Consider the following 17,796-nt stretch of genomic DNA (forward strand, 5'->3'; position numbering starts at 1 on the left):
CACTTCCTTTTACCTCAGCAGGCCAAGAAAGTAAAGCAGGGTTTTAATGAGTCATTAGTGATGGATGTAACTTATTTAATGAAATCTTCCCAGCTTCAATGTGACCGCAAACAGTACCTCGTGTGGCTTGCTTGAACTGATAAATTTTATTACAAATTACAATTGTATTACAAATTATGAGAAACAAAACAATTTGCCTTTTTTAAAATCTTCAAAGGAGTCAGAGGTATGGTTTCTCAAGGAAAAAGTTCATACAACATGCAAAACACAAGCATGTTCTTCACTGAAATGATGTGAAAGTATTGGTATTGCTAAATCCCTTCCTTCTCTTCTCATGAGAATCTTAAGTCCTGATTTGTAAAACTACTTATACATGCCCTGGCAGAATTCAGATCAAAGGAATTATCCCCCTCCCCCCCAATCTTCTGATCATAAGAACTTCTGCCAGATTAGGTGTCCTAGGGAGAAGTGACTGGGAAAGTTTGGAGAATTGATGCCTCATGCAAAATTGACTCCGTTTTCCTTGTAAAGGCACTCCTGCTCCTCTGAGAATAACCCTAGATTAGACTCGAGATAATCAGTTTGATAAAGTACACAAACCAAATTTGTGCCTGCTATCTGCTTTGTGCACTGTCAAAAGGTATTTCCATGAGAGAAGTCACTGACTCACCTCCCTGAACTCACAGTGCAGGGAAGCAAGTTTTAAATACCTAAATTCTGACTGTGATTACGGTAGAGATGTCAACATTAACCTACTTATCAAACATTTAATTGCTTATCAGAAGTTCCTCTGTCTTGGGGGCTGAATTCTGTTCTACAGGGAGAACAAACTGCCGTTTACATTCATGGCAAAGCAGGGAAGACAGAGGAACTGCCAATCACTTGGTGTGTTTCACTGAAATCAGGTACCAAAAGGAGAGGGCACTCTCTCATAGGCAGCTTCTCACACAACACACGGAAGAATCACTTGAACCAAATTCAAATTAGCCAACCACCATGGTGCTCTTAAGTACAGCTCGGTAATTTCGGTTGAGAAGGTGTGACTGGTTTAGCTTGGCAGAGCGTTGAAAATTGCTACATCTTTAATTCATACCTGCAAGACTAGTTCCTGTCCTGACTGATAACAAAAACAAAACCAGGATGAACCTCAAGGAAGAGCCAGGAGTTCTGCTGAAACACCCAGCCTACTTCACTCCATTAAACAACTGTTGTGCAAATTAAACACACCCTCATCAGTGACACAATCCCGTTCTTAAGAAAAAGATATTAAAATACCTCCTCCCCAAATGCAATTTTATAACAGGTAGGAAAGACCTTTTCTATTTGTGCAGAAAATACATGAGAAAACCAAGAGTTTCGCATAATTTGTCTCCAGTAACTAGACTAGAATAGATTACTTCTGAACTATTTTTTAACCATTTCAAGTTTTAAAGAAATCATTATAAATTGTTTCCCATTTGAGAATCTGAAGTTACTTACATCAATCCTAACTAAGCTTAAAATAAATATGAAGGCAGATGATGGAATCACATGTTTAACTCTCAAAGAGCTCTTAAAACTACCACATGAACCATTTATATAAGGACCAGCTGTTGAACGTCTCAACTCAGTTCCACACCTCCCCCTTTAGAACCACCAGGTTTTATCTCAACACTGCTACACCACATCCAATTTGTGAGCATTAAAAGATCTCTGATGATTAAATCTTTCCAGTACAGAATTTAGTGGATTTAGTGTTTCTCCTGGTTGCTTTGTCATATAATTTGTTGTCAGTAACTCAGGACTAATTTTTTTTCTGCCTAACAGTTGGCCATTGCTTCCATTTTTGCAGCTTTTGTATTTCTCAACACAGTAACCATTCATAAGGAATTATTTCCCCTCCCCTATGTGATAATGGTCTTTTAAAAATATGAATTATTTATATTTCAATAAGCTAGCATCTCTAACTGTTTTAGCTTTTGTTAAACACTATTACATTCATCCTATAATGGAACTAAGTTCCTAACCAGTTGTTAGAAGAACATTAGAAGAAATTGAGGACCAGGCAACTGTCTTTCAGCTAAGCCAGCTTTCCTTATAAGAATCACAAGTATGTCTATGAGAAATGGCAGCAAAACAATCCCCCTGGTTAAAAACTGCTTCTGAGCAGGACTGGCTTGAAGGCAGGAGCACCCAGTGTGTGAGGGTACCTCACCTCTCAGTGCACTCGTCGATGTTGTTCTCGCAGTTGGTTCCCTCAAACCCAGGCGGGCACTTGCAGGTGTAGCTGTTGACATAGTGGGTGCACGTGCCCCCATTCCTGCACGGCTCACTCAGACACTCGTTGGTGTCTGTTTGACATTTATCCCCATGAAATCCAGGCAGGCAGATGCACGAGAAGGAGTTTATCCCATCCACACACGAAGCTCCGTTCTGGCAGGGATCTGAGACAGAAGCATCACAGTGAGTGTTAAAATGGGTAATAGTGAAGGGCCAGGCCTAGAGTAGCTGCTTTAAGGGAAAAAAAGAGACACACAGACCAGAGTGTGACAGAGTACTGACAAGTTTTTCTGAGCCACTTTACGGAACAGGTAACTGCAAAGCATTATCAATAAGAAATTCACAAAAAGGTGCGGATCAAGGCCAACCTTCAGGGCCTTCCTGCTAGAATTTGTTCAACCAAAACCCAACACCTCTTGGTTTAAAACTCAAATGCTGCTTTTGTGACAGATGCTTACTGATACAATAAAAACAGCGCAGCAACTGTTTCTTCTTCCTTACAAGTTTTATTCATAAGAGAACTCAGCACATTCTCTCTTTCCCAGACACTGCTTAACACAAGAGAGAACTTGTGTGCTTAATTTTCAGCATGAAAGCAGTCCAGCCAAATCAAATGTGTATGTGTGTATTAGCACATATATGAGCATTTACGCATTACTGAGCACTTGACATTTTTCCCAGCATCAAGGACGGATTGGGGAAAGGCTGGCAGAAAAGCACACAAGCTCATACACCACCTTGGATTCCCCTCAATCACTGCATTTCTTGATATTTTCTTTATCCCTGCCATGCTCTTGCTACTTGCATACCACTGCTTTTTGGTCTAAGCCACCCCCTACTACTATATTCCTTCTGCTTCCACAAGTACCAATCTGCCAGAAAGATTTCTGCCATTCAGTAATTTCTTCCTGCTTTTCTCCTTCCACTTTTGGATTTAAGACCCACATTCCTGAAGCCAGATTCCTTTTCTACTCTGCATTCCACAGAGCAAAATCCTAATATATGAAGGCAGAGAGGGAAACTGGGAGGGGGGAGGAAAAAATGGAGAAAGCAAGGGGGTTGAAAAACAGACTACCAAACCTTTTTTTGGATTTAGGACTATCTTTAAGTACCACTAAAATAGGAACTTGAAAATACAAATAGACTCCACCGAAAATTTGCAATTTATCATAAGTACAAGATAATTCTGTTTACTGGGAAATGAAGAAAAGAAATGTGAAAGGTAATTAAAGCTCATTTATTGACTGAGAAATATGCTCACATGTTAAAAATGTGTATTATGAGACACACCTGCATCTATTTAAAGGTCATTTGACTACTGCAGAGAGAGAGCACATTCAAAGCAAGACCCCTGGCAGCTATAAAATGTTGTGTCTGTGGCAGTCAGCCATTGTATGAGTGAAGCCAAAAGCTGTGCATTAATTCTCTGTGCCACACATTTACTGACAGAAGGAGACTCGGGTATCAACTTTTCAATAAGTTCCTGTTGTTGGAGGGTTTGTTTGCTTCATAGATTAAAGACATTTGGCTCAAGGCATGGAAGGTTTTTGTTATGCTAAATGAAATCAGCTGTAGCAGTAATGTGAAATGCTTCTTCAACCTCATGGGTGTGCTGCCTAAGACAACACAGGGTGAATCTCACAGCTCTCAGAACACTTAGGAGGAGGGAGAGAGATGTCCCAGCTGTTTGAGAGAGCAAGATGAACACTTGGAAAACGTTTTTATCTTCAGACACCCACACAAAAACTAACAGGATAGGCAATAATTTTGTTGGCTTCAGCAAGCAAAGCTCTGGGTCACTGCACCGTGACACTTTTTGTACTGTACCTGTTTGCTCAGAAAGAAGGAATCAAAAGCTCAGCCTGAGCCAGACATCTCAGAAGTTCTTTGAGCAGTGCTGCTTTGGGGGCTCCCACGGTAACTTTTGCTAACAGACTTGTTTGGATCCCTCTCTACAGCAGTCATGAATTTACATTTTTCCAATGCAAAACACAACTTGCTAAGTTCATGCCTAAAGTCTTCAAAACTCCATTTTGGTTTTAAGCTGATAGTAAAAAGTAGGGGATTGCGGGTTTTTTTTTGTTTTGGGATAGTTGTTTTGGGATTTTTTTGTTCATTTGGTTTGGTTGGGTTTTTTTAAAGACCTGGCCAATCTAAGAATTACAGCATTGTGAACTCCTCCAAGGTTTGATAAAGCTCTTTTCAAATAGTAACAGACGAACTTTTAAACACGTGACATTTCTCAGGAGACTCTGATTTTATCTGATGATGATATAGAATGTGCCCAGTAAGAAAAAGAAGCTACTATGTATTTGGTTTCCCTTGTAAATAGCAGCGTCAGGGACACGAACTTAATACTTGTTCCCTTGCAATCTGAGCCATTTCAGTACTCATCAGTGTATGGGCTACCCTCCTGCAACTGATACCTATTCTAGAACAGAGGGCCCCTCCTGCTGCTTAATTTGTTTTCAAATATGGATTAACTGGAACTGCAACAGGACCCACTCTTCCCAGAATATCTATGTCAGACAGACATTTCAGGAAAGACTGCTATACCCCAGATTCCCACCACACCTCAATCAAACTTAACGTTGAAATACAGGTAAGCCCTGCAGTGGCACTTTAACTTGATGTATTAAAATTTCAGGCAAATATAATTCTACACTTAACAGTGCTTCTTATTAAAGTATATAAACTCTAAGGACCTTTTCAAGTTAAGGATCTGGGAGTAACAACTGCAATCAGTTAGGACACTATGGTCCATTTCCAGCAGCCAAACACGATGGATTTTGACTGCCCCAGACATTACCATGCTGAAGTTTGTGGGTTTTTTCTTTTGGCAAGAGATTATAAAAGACCTTTCAGAATCTGTCAACCAGCAGTCAGCAAAATTATTTCTGGGAAAAACTGGAAAACATAGAACAATGTGCTGATACCCACTTGAAAGGCAGTCATCGATGTTACTGTCACAGTCCCCTCCAGTGAAGCCAGGCCGACATTCACACAGGTAACTGCCCTGGATGTTGTGGCACAGAGCATGGTTTTTGCAGGGCTTGGAGAGACACTCATCAATATCCACCGTACATCTCTCCCCTGAAACATGGAGAGTCCAGCAGTGAGATCCCTCATAAAGCAATAGCCAAGAGGCTCAATGCCAGCACTGCTCAGCACTGAAAGCACAGCACATTCCCCATCCATTTTACCTTCCCAGCCAGGGGCACATTGGCAGGTGTAGCCTTCAGAGTCAGGAGATTCTTGGCAGATTCCCGAGTTCTCACAAGGATTAGGGGAACAAGGAGAAACCACCACCTGGCAGTTCACACCTGGAGAGCAGAAGCAGAAGAATATGCTGCTAAGAGCTTGGTACTTCTTGGAAGAATGAACAAAAAAGTTGTAACTCACATGATTATCCCACACGGCAGTGGAAAGCACTGCCACGTTTCAAAAAATCACAGCAGAAGGAAAAGGAGAGCAGAGCACTCCTCATGGGCTCAGTGTAGAAGCAGCCATGGTCATCCTGAGTTTAATGCCCCTCCAATTTCCAGTGCATTTATGTAAATTTCATAGTTTACAAGGAAAATTAAGCTAACCTTCCAACAGGACATTTCTTAATGAGTCCAAACAAGGCTTAGACAAGCCCTTGCTAAGTATTCTGCTACTGTATCATGTCTACACAAACTGACTGTAATTTAACTTAATACAATCATGGCATTTCCCATCTTCATTACTATTTCCAAGAAGTTTCATGAAAAGAAATGACATTAAAAGTGCAATGAAATAAAAAGGAAAAAGATAACAAACTTTTCTCTGAATTTTCACCTTTGAATCCTTTCCTACAGGTACATCTGTATCCATTCAACAGATCTTCACAAGTTCCTCCATTCTGGCATGGGTTTGATTTACATTCATTCCCTTCTGTTGAACAGTAATCTCCTATCCAGCCGGGATCACAGACACACTTGTACCTTGAAAGGCAAAACAGCACTAATTTTAGAGCATTCTGAAGTTACTCCTCTACCAGTTTCTCCTGCAGATTAGTTTTGGAGAGAAAACCAGAAGAACTCTCTTTAGAAGAGCCCTAAGTTATTTTAGATTGCTTACCCCAGCTGTATAGTTTTGAAAATACTGAAAATAAACCCTCCCTTAAAACCACACTTCCCTCGTTACAGTTTTCACAGTGTTCAGTCAACCAGCAATATGTTTCTGCTTTGATAAGACCATCTCAACATATTCAAACAAAGACAGAAAAAAAAAAAATTAAAAAAAAAAAGTGGAGGGGAACAATAGGTTCCAAAGATAACTAGACTGATTTAATACCAAATAGTGGTTTCAAATGAAAACAGCTGGCTGGGAGCAGGAGCAATCTTCTCCATCACATTTCAAAATCTGAAGTAGAGCACACTCCACCCATATGACGTAGAGCCAAGGACTTGGTGAATCACCCTGGACTCAGGCCACACAACACACACTGGCCTTTCTCCCTGCCCTACAAACATGGCCTCTTTTACCTGGCACACTGTGAGGTGTACGTGGGTATAAATGTAAATGCAGGTGACAGATGACAGATGAGATGGACAAAAATCTGTTTCCCAAGCTTACAAGGAGGCTGAATTAGCAATAAAAGCAGCCTTCCTGCCAGCTCCCGGGAAAGTGCTGCATCCTGCCCTGCAGAGCTACCCACAGCAGTAAATCACTTCCTTGCCCAAGTGCTGACAACACTTCCCAGGATGTGGCACATATTTAGGAGGCTATTCCATGTATAGTTGAGAATTTTCACAAACAAAACAGCCCCAGCCTTACCATTACCAAAAAGAAGTCTGATTTAGGGCTCCCAAAATCAGCATTTTGTCTTCCTGGATGGGAAGATTCAGAAGCAACTACTGCCATCAAAATAGCCAGAGAGAATTTTCCTTTCTTTTCTCAGACATGTAACAATATGAGTAAAGCTAACAAAATCTCAGCCTTGGACAAAGTGTCCTTAGTCAAATATCCATCCCTAGTGCAAAAGTTGTCAGCCTGTTCCTTGATACAGTGTTTGGTTAGGAAGAACAGCACTAGCTAATAAAGATAGTCCCCACGCTCGATGCTTTAAGGGTTTGATGGCATAGATTCCTGCTGCTCCCCAAAGATTTAATTTGGAACCATTTCTTTATTTTAATTGCACTCACTTAACCCACTAAAATCACCAAACCCTCCCTCTAGATGGTGGCAGTACACCCTGCATTACATGCCTATGCAAAACCAGCAAACAACACAAGGCGGGACAGAAAAATCTATGCTGAAACACCAGGCTGCAGCTGGTGAATGAAGGTCTACACCTTACTGTGATTATGTCATGGGCATCAGATAAATTGGGATCCTAATCTGAGAAATTACAGAAAAATAGGAAGTCTGGACAAAGCAAGAAACAGTAATACAGAAGGCAGCAGGTAGGTTTAATGAGTAGTTACCCAGTAGCAATATGTGTGCAGTTGCCATGCACACAGGGGTTACTGAGGCAGCCATCTGCCTGGGACTGGCAGTGGGGATGGTGGAAGCCCTCAGGACACACACACCGAAAGCCGTTCACCTCGTTGATGCACGTCCCACCGTTGTGGCAAGGGCTGGATGTGCACTCGTCAATGTCCGCATTACAGCGGGGGCCTAGAGGGAAAAAACAGCACTTACTAGGCAGCATTTCTTAAAAGAGTGTTTGCTTTGCATATCTGCAAGAACACACACTGAGACACAGCCCAGGGAAGCCAATGCAGCAGCATGGAGCTCACATGCCTCCGTGCTTTAACTCAAGCCAAGAGAAGCATTTCTGAGAGATGCAGCACTTTCCTGTGCCTGGAAAACAGCACTTGCACTCAACCAGTATTTATAAACCATTCAAGAATCTCCACTAAAAATCACTGGTTAATATTGATTAGGAAAACAAAAATCACTCAGCTGTATCATGCTTGCAACAAACCTCTTGAGCTCCACTTGTCACAGCCCTGCTCCTCTGTTTAGAAGTACCTACCCTTTGAACAACCAATACTGCCCAAATGTCTGCAGTAAATACAGTTCTTGTGGTTTATTGCGCAAAAGGGGCTCTAAAAAACACCGTTTCCTGTTTTGCCTGCCTCTGATTACGACTGCAAGATCCTTGAAGTAGTGACCAAAAGGTCTTGTGAGGCTGGAAAGCTAAACAGAGTGAATGATGCAGTAAGTTGAAAGCATTTTTGACATAAGGAAATGACAGAGTAACAAGACCCCAGGCAAGCCAGCTCCTTAAAGACTGGAATATGCCAATTCATCATATTACTGAATTATTTTAACAGCACAACAGTAAGAAATTCAGCAGGATAACAAATATGGTATGCCAGCAACGAAGAAGAGTAGAAGGCATGAGTGATCAGGATCAGCCCTCATCTTGTTCTGGGGACTAAGAGTACCACCATGCCAGAGCCGCAGGAAGGAAGGAGCATCAGAAGTTTAGAAAGACCCCAAGAGAAAAGCACAAGACACATGAAACCTTTTAATGCTCTTTCTAATGCATTTCAGATCTATTCTAATCAGAATCATTCATTAATAAACAGTGACAAACGTGATGAGAAAACTGTTATGAACAGTACCAGCTGCCTTACAACAATTATTTTATATTACCTTCCATGGCTCAAAACACAAAGTCCTCTATAAGCAGTGGTGAGATGTACATTAGTCGTCAGAAAGAGTCCTGATGTTGACTTAAAGTTCTAAACATGGATCCAGAAGTGTCTAACCACTTCTTTTTTCAGCCCCACTTTTACTGTACCAGAGAAATTTTATAGTTTAAAAAGAAAAACAGAACAGACCATGCTATGAAAGAAAAGTACTGAAAAAATCAGGTTGTTCATCTGGAGACTTCAGAGTGGGAAGCAACTCACGAGAACACCAAGTTAATGCTTTGATTTCACAGAAATAGAAATACAGTTCATGGTCAAAGCCCAAGGTAGTGTCTAATCAAACACCTCTCCATATTGTCCACAGTCTCTCTGTCCCTGGAAAGAGGCTGTAAATAATAAACCAAAGTCATGTGGGTTTATGCGTTATAAAACCAAGAACCATGAATTGGACTTAATTATCTAACAAGAATGGCATTTCACAGCACAGATTAGGCCATTTTTCTGCTTAGTAGAACTGGCTGTAATGTAAGACGCTAAGATCCAAAGATTAGAAGGATTTACCGAGATACCAACTGAATCCCTTGCAGTCAGTATGCAAAGAACAGCTTCCCTGGCTACTCGGATAACTATCTTCAAAACAATTCAGAGCTCTTGGATAGCTGACTTTACCTGTAAATCCAGGTTTGCAGGCACAGTTGTAGCGATTAATGCCATCAATACAGTCCCCGTGAATGCACGGGTTACTGGCACAGTCATCAAAGTTATTTTCACAGTTTACTCCTGGATTAAAAAAAAGGAGTTAGAGGAATAAGGAGGGCATATCTTACAAAGAAGGCAACAAAGCTATTTCCCCAAAATAGCCAAATTAAGAATCCCACCTGCTTCAAAGTTACATTGGGGGCAACTTAAACAGGTGATGATGCAGAAGCACTGCAACACCAAGGAATGTCACCTGAGTCACTGGGTGACACTGAATATGATCCTTAACTTGTACTAAATATTTAAACAAAGGAATAAACCTTTTTGAACGCTATGCCTAATTTTTCTGCGTGCCTGGTTTTTTTGGAGTAAAGAGGAAGCAAATTCTCCCAAGATCAGTTGCAGTACCAGTGAGGCTTAGGCAATCCAGGCAAGCACACCAAAGTTCAGCAAGGAAAAGTAATGTGAAAATGATACTCTCGTATCATAACCTGTCTCAAATTTAGCACACACCAAAGCACACAAGAAATTACTACATGCTTGAATTCTGTTTGACTCCAAGCCTTCCACTTGGGTTTTATGTACCTGAGGTGCCCAGCAAACAGTTGCACTGGTAGCCATTGACCAAGTCGATGCAGCGCCCTTGATGGAGGCAAGGATTACTGTGGCACTCGTCTATCTGCTCACTGCATATGGCACCCATGTAGCCAGGATTACAGATACACGTGTAGGAATCAATCCCATCCTGGCATTCCCCATGGTGGCAAGGATCAGGATCACAGTTGTTGATATTCTCCTCACAGAGAAGGCCAGTAAAACCTGAGGACAAATGAGCAGGAATAAGTAAGAAGTTAACTGGTAGGATGCTGCAGTGAATATAATGCAGGTATGGAAAGAATTGTATCAAGAATCAGCGAAGTGGCAGAGAGCACAAAGAGTAGCTGGGCACCTCAACTGCATTTCCAGCTCTGGAACACAACACTCTCCACTGTTCACAGCATTACGGAATAACATCATGCATGGAGAACCCTGGCATTGGAAGTGGTCACCTTCAGTTTATTTGGAACAGTAGCCATGAGAGGAAACATGTAAATCTCCAACAGAAATATTTACTTGCATCAGTATAAACTATCTGAAGGCACACTCCTGCCATTATTTCCTCTACACAGTAACAGGGGGACAGAGTGGGGCTGACCTTGTTAGAATGAGAAATTACTGTGAAGATGCTGCTGAAACCTTCCCAAGGGAGCTCCCTTGGCTCATGGTCAAAGCTTCTGCAGCTCTGCTTATTAGAAAGTTTCTTGCCTCTTTCGTTGGGAAACTTTTGAGTAACTGGAATCAAGCACCAACTGCAAATTTATTGAAGGCTGCATGCAACCTCTTGGTTAGGAGGAATGAAACAAGCAACAATTTGGCCTGTTTCATTCTGCTTCAGCTGGGAAACATCCTGAGCAACAGAGACAGACAGAACCTATGCACAAAAAGGGCTAAAGGGTTCAGGAAGCTAAGAGCAGCAAACAACTCCCTCAAAAGCCCTGTTTTCCATGACGGAGCAGAGATATATGAGACAGGGACAATTTCAAATAAATGGTTTTCAGAGCTGCAGTTTTGGAGCAACAGCTCATGCTGCCTTCCAGCAGCTGAAGATCAGGAAGGTAGAACTTCAAATTTCAAGACACCAGCTGGAGACTGATACAAACCAAGCTGCAGGGAATTTCAACAGCTGAAGAGTGGTTCTCACCTGAGTATTATAAGTGGATAAGAGGCTCCCCATTTTTCATACAGGTTTGTGGTTATTTCTGTGGTCAAACATACCAGGTGACGGCTAACATTTCCAAGTTCTGCGAACGTATGCTTGGATGAATGGGTGTGGAAGTGGGTGGGGAGAGGGAAGGGAAGCTAGTTAGAGAGATGGATATAAAAAGATGTTAGGGAAGGAGGAAAAAAAAACCGATAAGGGGACAAACAGCGGCAGAGGGGGGAAAAAAAGAGAGCAGAGACAAATAAAACAGGAAGGACCTGAAACAACTCAAGAAAAGAAAAGCCATGATCTACCACTGGGAAGGAGAAGTGGAATAATGCCAGAAGGGAAAGAAAAGACAAAAAGCAAGCAGTAAATAGAGCTATCTGTACAGCATTTGGCCAAACATTTTGCAGTTTTCAATCACGTCAGCAGCCGGCGATTACCATTCAGGGAACAAACATATCACTCGTATTATGAGATTAATAGAGCAAGAACATACTCAAACATTATTGTCCAGTAACTGACCTGCCCCCATGAAGAATTCCACATTTCAGAGTTATAGAAGGCTGTCAATATTAAATATAATACTTAGCACACGTTCATTCAAAAGTCATTACCTTGCCTGCTATTGTGGCTCAACTGAGCCACTTCTAGATCAGGTGTATTTCCTGGATCTCTTATAACTGAACATACCTCACCAAAACATGATTTCTCTCTTTGCAGACAAGAGTTAGACTAGGAAAAAAACATCTGAATATAGAACATGAGAATCCTTCAGACAGGATGGAAAACAGCCCTAACACAGAGTCCCTCTTCCATTTTCAGTCAAAGATTTAACCAAGGATTTTACTAAGAACTGCTGCTTCAGTAACATGCATTTGGTTGCTTTCAGCCTAAAAATGCTCCATACATCATTTGCCTTCATGGAAGCAGTTGTTTTCCCTCCTCAGGTGGGAAATCTAGAATTTCTGTACTGAGGTGATTTATGCAGTTTTAGTGCCAAATTCAGAATCTGCTTTTCAAGGCACATCTCTCTACACTGTCCTCCTCCCCACGACCCAAATCCTCCTAGGCCTGATAAGCTCTGCACTCTCAGTGAATGAAAGCAACCAGAACACACATCAGCTTGAGAAAGACTAAGACAGTTTCCAAGTTTGGATAAGATTTGAGCTTTTTCTTCTTTTTGCAAGTGTCTGCTTAGTTTGTCACATGAAGTAATCAAAAGGAAAATTCTGACCACAGTAATTATTCCTCTCCTGGTCAGAACTACTGCATTCTCCTTCTTCCAACAAATTCAGTGCCTCTTCAGGAACTTTGGGAATGGTAGAGACCATGTGTGTGAAAAGGCAGACTATTTTTAGGCTAATCTCTCCTACATTCTGTGCAGTGAAGTCAAATTTATCTTAATTTTTTTATTAGAATGATTCAAAATGAGAAAAGTTGCACATAAATCTAACCAACCTCACTGCACATTGCTAGGACTAAGATAACTCCAGGAATCGTTCAGCTTCTTCCCTAATGGAAGAGCTAAAGCCAATGCATTTCATACCTGAATCTCTATCATGAGCAGTGTATCAGGCACCCTTGACTGAAAGCAACCAAGAGTAGTTCCTTACTGAGAATTAGAATATAACAGCTCTGAACCCTCTTATTTGACCAGATGTAAAAACAAAGATAAAAACATATCTACATCATCCCTGGAGGTCAAAAGATAACAAAATCCTATAATTAAACCTGATGCTTCTAAATACGTAATTTACCAGGCATTTAAAAAAACCACCTGAGTTCCAGCCACAGCTCTATCAAAATTTTTGTGTGATACCTGACAAATCATTTCAACTATTCCTTGGCAGGCAGCTACTATGTGGTATTTCTTCCACAACTGTTACTGCATTTCAGTCTTAGCCTTTTGACATTAAATAGCCTGATGCAACAGAAATCAGAATGCACAGTAGCACTGCTCTGTCCATCTCTTGGTTTTGAACTGTACATGATATTATCTGACTTGGGCGAAAGGAAGGTAAGCCACAGATAATAGCCTTCGCACTGATGTTTTTCCATATGTGGAATCCATAGTTAATACAGAAGAAGCTGTCATCTTCTGGGAAGCAAAAGATGGTGCTGAAAGAGGGAGACCAGAACTCCCACTAATTGCAAACTTAACTGCCACCAGTGAAAGGCTTTCTCTACTTAAATACTCTTCCTTGCACAAAGGAGTAGACAAAGCTTCACAACAAACAGCCAGCATTTCAGAGAAAGAAAGAAAGAACACTGACATCTTTGTGACCAGCCTTTCACGTATTTAGGTTACATGTTATGTCCATCCAGGGGCTCTGAACACAAGACTGACCTGTGGCACACTGGCACTCGTAGCCGTTGGGGTGGTCAATACATTTGGCTCCATTGAGACACGGCGTGCTGGAACAGTCATCTATGTCAATCTGACACACAGCACCACTGAATCCTGCAAGGCAGAGAAACAGAAGGAAATCCAGGATCACTCAAAGGAGTTCATATAGACAGCTGCACTGTCAGGAATTATCTATTAGCAAATCCTCAAACCCACCCAAATATAAGATCAGCAAATCTACATTCAACGGCATCATTAAGCACACACACCATGCCCTGGGTGGATTGGTTCCTCATCCAACCCACCATCCAAAGAGTCTGTCTTCCAGGTCAAAGGAGCCTCAGCTTGAAAACTGAGATGGCCAAGTCAAACAGAAATAAAGCAGATAGAGCACAAGTGGTGTCCACCACTGGACAGTATGCTTGCCTGTAAAACTGAGAGCCCACCAATAAAAAACTTTCAGGCAATCGAAGCAAGTAGCTAAAAATAAAACAACAGTGCATACATCACTAAAGCCTTCAGACTAGAATTACTACAGCAGTATGGAATGTGGTACAATATAGCACTGTAACTTTCAAAACACTTCTTGAAATAGCTAACAAACTATTGACAGGTGATGTCAGATGATGCAGAACCTTGGGCACTCCAAGAAAAAAAAAATCAGGAATTCTTCCTGAAGGAAGGAACCAAAGCAAGAGCCTGAACATCATTAGTCAATAAGAAGGGATGTGAGCAGGCTTTTGTCATGTATATTCTGAACTCGAAATTTTTTGTAAGCCATGAAGAAGACAAGTGATGTTCACCCTACAGCTAACATTGATCCCTCAGCTCAGCACTCTTCCTTTTCTAGTGAAGCCCAATCCACCTCCCTCCTCATGCAAGCAGCATAAACCATACTGATGCAAAATCACCTTCTGCCTAAAAACCTCAGAAAAAGACAAGAAGCATGCAGAGGGTCTGATCTTTAAAATGTGTTGAGAATCTCACTAAAATTTCCACAATAACAGAAGCTTGTGTTGCCAACTTCCCTTTTGGATGAGGTGTCCAACTGTGTGTTTCTCAACGCTTACCCAGTTACAGGCACAATATTATTGGAACCAATACAGGACTATTCTTATTTAATAGCAATTGCAACTTACTCAAACAGGTGCTGCTCTAAGAACAACAGAAACTCACAACAGAAACTCACAAGAAACATATCACCCACAACATCTGTGCAGTTCTTGGTAGGGTGAAGCAGGAAAAGCTTCCAGAAATAAGAACTCACCAGGAGGACAGACACAGAGGAAGCGGTTGACTTTATCAAGACACACTCCATTGTTCACACAGGGATTACTCAGACATTCATCAATATCTTCTTCACAGTGAACACCTTTAAAACCTGTTAAAAAAGTAAAAATAAATAAGAAGAGGTGACCAAAGGCCTTTGAAAGTGCCCTTGAGAGTCTAACTGCCTCTTACACCAGTGCTGAAAGTCTAAGTAGAGTTCCATTGCAAGTTTGCAGTCTGGACAGAAACTATGAGGTAAGAATAACACCAGAGGTTAAAAATGGATGTTGAATGAGTAGGTTTCACTGTCGCTGAAGATGCTCACCTAATCATCATCAGCAGAAGTCTATGCTGAATTCACACCTAATGTTTTCTTCCACTTGAGAAGGGGTTATGACAATTACTTTGAAAGGTATCAATACTATCAATATATATCAACAATATATTACTTTATACCAATGTAACGTAAAAGGTATATAAACAAACACAACAGATAGTTTTAGCTCAAGGGCTTTTAGCTAATGGCAGAGTACAAGAAAAATATTAAGAAGGGTGAAATACTTGGAACTAGAATTCCACCTTTCAAAACAGATTATATGCTAATAAATACTATATTAATAAAAACTCATTGTAGTTGTCAAGGTATCAGCTGATCACCTGCAGACATCACAATTCTTTATTTATATTTATATTTTTAGTACTTTATAAGTCTGTGCAACTGGCAACTTGCATCCTTTTCTTTTTTCACCACTTTCTATCAAGAGTGCAAAATAGAAGACTAATACTGGTCATTGGTTACATTGGCCATACAAATGTTACAAGCACAATTTCAATCAAGTAGCTTCCTTTACAGTTATTTCCTCAGGTCAATGAGAACTTACATTATTTGAGATATTTCAAACAAAGAAAAACCCCAAACAGCATTATCCCAAATTGTCACATGCATACTTCAAAACACAGTCAGTCTCACACATGCCCTTTACCAGGTATAGTAACAAATATGTTCACACATACTCAGCTCAGAAGGCTAACTTCCTTCGCTGATGCAGAGACTGGTTTCTGTCTCAGTCCTCTAATTGCTTTCTCCCTCCCACACACAAATGCCAGGTCCTCCTGGCTGGTGCCACAACAGCAGGCTCTCTCCCACTATTTAGCCTCATCCCTTTGCAGCTTTGTGTTCCACCTCAGCAGAGCTGGCAGCCCTCCCTAAGCTCTGCCTTCTGGGTTCTTCCTTTGCTGGAAGTCCCATCTGTGTCAGAAACTCCCCTCACCTGGCATACAGAGACACGTGAACCCTCCAATTTTATCCAGGCAGGTGGCATCATTTTGGCACGGATTTGAGTGGCACTCATTGATGTCCATCTCACAGCGAGGTCCTGTGTAGCCCTTCAAACACTCGCAGTGGAAAGAGCCCTCTGTGTTGACGCATTTCCCGGCGTGTTCACACGGATTGCTGTTTGCTGCAAGAAAAGAATATACATGTGTCAAAACCTCTCCTCAGAGCAGGAAAGCCACAGCACTCTTTATTAGTCATGGTCTTTTCCAGTGGGCATTCCTTTCTGACAAGTAATACTGGGGAAAGACTGTTCATCCTTCTGCGGAAAGGCTGCTGAAGAAAACAGTGGCAGTTACTTGCCTGTCAGGGGCAAAAAGAAGGAATGCTGTCACTACCAGGAACCAAAGGAGTAACTCTGCTTCACATTACTAATGACAGTTCTTAAGAGAAAAGTATCAGCTAGCAGGGATTAGAGAACTAATGATGCTTTCAAGACCTTATTTCCAGATCATATTTTACATTTACTTCACTCCTGAGGCTGACAAGATGCTGCCACAGCCACAAAACAGCCAAACTTGTCCTTTGTGTGTTTTCAAAAAGGAACAGCACTCTTGTCCAAGGCAGACAGAATAAAATTCAAAGAAGCGCTTCTTTCCAACTCTTTCCATGAGTGCTGGTTAGGCATTACCTTCACGCATCACACTCTAGAAGCATGAACGAGCACTCACAAAACTGTAAGTAAGTCTGTAAGAGTCCAGTTAATCCCCAAAACAACACAACAGCATGCTATCAGAGAACTACAGCTTCAAAAGCCCACGTGGTCACCAGTCTTGGAAGGCACTCAAAAGATCCAGCCATATTCTGGCTGTCAAACAGCCTTGATATATTTCTACTGAGGCCGTAGCTGCTACAGCTCCCACATGAACTGCGGTACTTTCACTGCACCCTGCAGTTCTAAGGGACAGCTTAATTATCCCATCTGTTTGCATGCACTCCCCACACAATGCTAAAGCCCTCTTGCACAAGGAAGAATAGTTAAGCATCTTGCTGCTTTTCATACTCCAGTTCAAACATGGACAACTATTCTGGCTCAGCCCTTTGCCCCAGGTCTCACACAGGGTTTAAAACACAACCAAAGACACTGAAATGGAAGGGGGAGAGCAGGAAAGGAGTCACACTTGTGTGGAGAAGCTATGACAAAATGTGTATTTTAGCACTCACAGAGAGCAAACAGAAACTCACCCATTGCACATTCATCCACATCCTCAGTGCAGTCTGCTCCCTTATGGCCTTGAGGACAGGTGCAGATGTAGTTTCCATTCACAGGGTTGGTGTCACACAGAGCACCTTTCTGGCATGGATTGCTAACACAGGCATCATCCAGGTGGCACAGAAGACCTAGAGAAGCATCCAAGAGTTTATTAAAAAAGAGAAATGAAGCAGTCAGACGGTATTTTACAAAAATTCCATGTCCTGATATTTCAAATAGAGACTCCCACACCTAGAAACTTGAGCAATATCTTACAGGCTTAAGCCATAGGGAATTCATCACACACTTAAAGAACATTAT

General features: G+C 41.4%; 1 protein-coding gene across 2 annotated transcripts in view; it reads right to left on the reverse strand.

The window, feature by feature from the left end:
- NOTCH2 (notch receptor 2) overlaps positions 1 to 17,796 on the reverse strand; it is an 83,124-nt gene that overhangs the window by 25,040 nt on the left and 40,288 nt on the right. For both annotated transcript variants that reach the window (XM_032117201.1, XM_032117202.1), the window contains exons 7-17: positions 17,469 to 17,624; positions 16,222 to 16,410; positions 14,949 to 15,062; positions 13,682 to 13,795; positions 10,173 to 10,406; positions 9,558 to 9,668; positions 7,710 to 7,902; positions 6,079 to 6,224; positions 5,463 to 5,582; positions 5,200 to 5,352; positions 2,195 to 2,423 (exon numbers count right to left, since the gene is read on the reverse strand). In XM_032117201.1, the coding sequence (XP_031973092.1) occupies positions 2,195 to 2,423; positions 5,200 to 5,352; positions 5,463 to 5,582; positions 6,079 to 6,224; positions 7,710 to 7,902; positions 9,558 to 9,668; positions 10,173 to 10,406; positions 13,682 to 13,795; positions 14,949 to 15,062; positions 16,222 to 16,410; positions 17,469 to 17,624 (1,759 nt within the window). The remainder of the gene's footprint in view (positions 1 to 2,194; positions 2,424 to 5,199; positions 5,353 to 5,462; positions 5,583 to 6,078; positions 6,225 to 7,709; positions 7,903 to 9,557; positions 9,669 to 10,172; positions 10,407 to 13,681; positions 13,796 to 14,948; positions 15,063 to 16,221; positions 16,411 to 17,468; positions 17,625 to 17,796) is intronic.

This window comes from Corvus moneduloides, chromosome 9 (genome assembly GCF_009650955.1).
Source record: "Corvus moneduloides isolate bCorMon1 chromosome 9, bCorMon1.pri, whole genome shotgun sequence".
Lineage (NCBI taxonomy): Eukaryota > Metazoa > Chordata > Aves > Passeriformes > Corvidae > Corvus > Corvus moneduloides.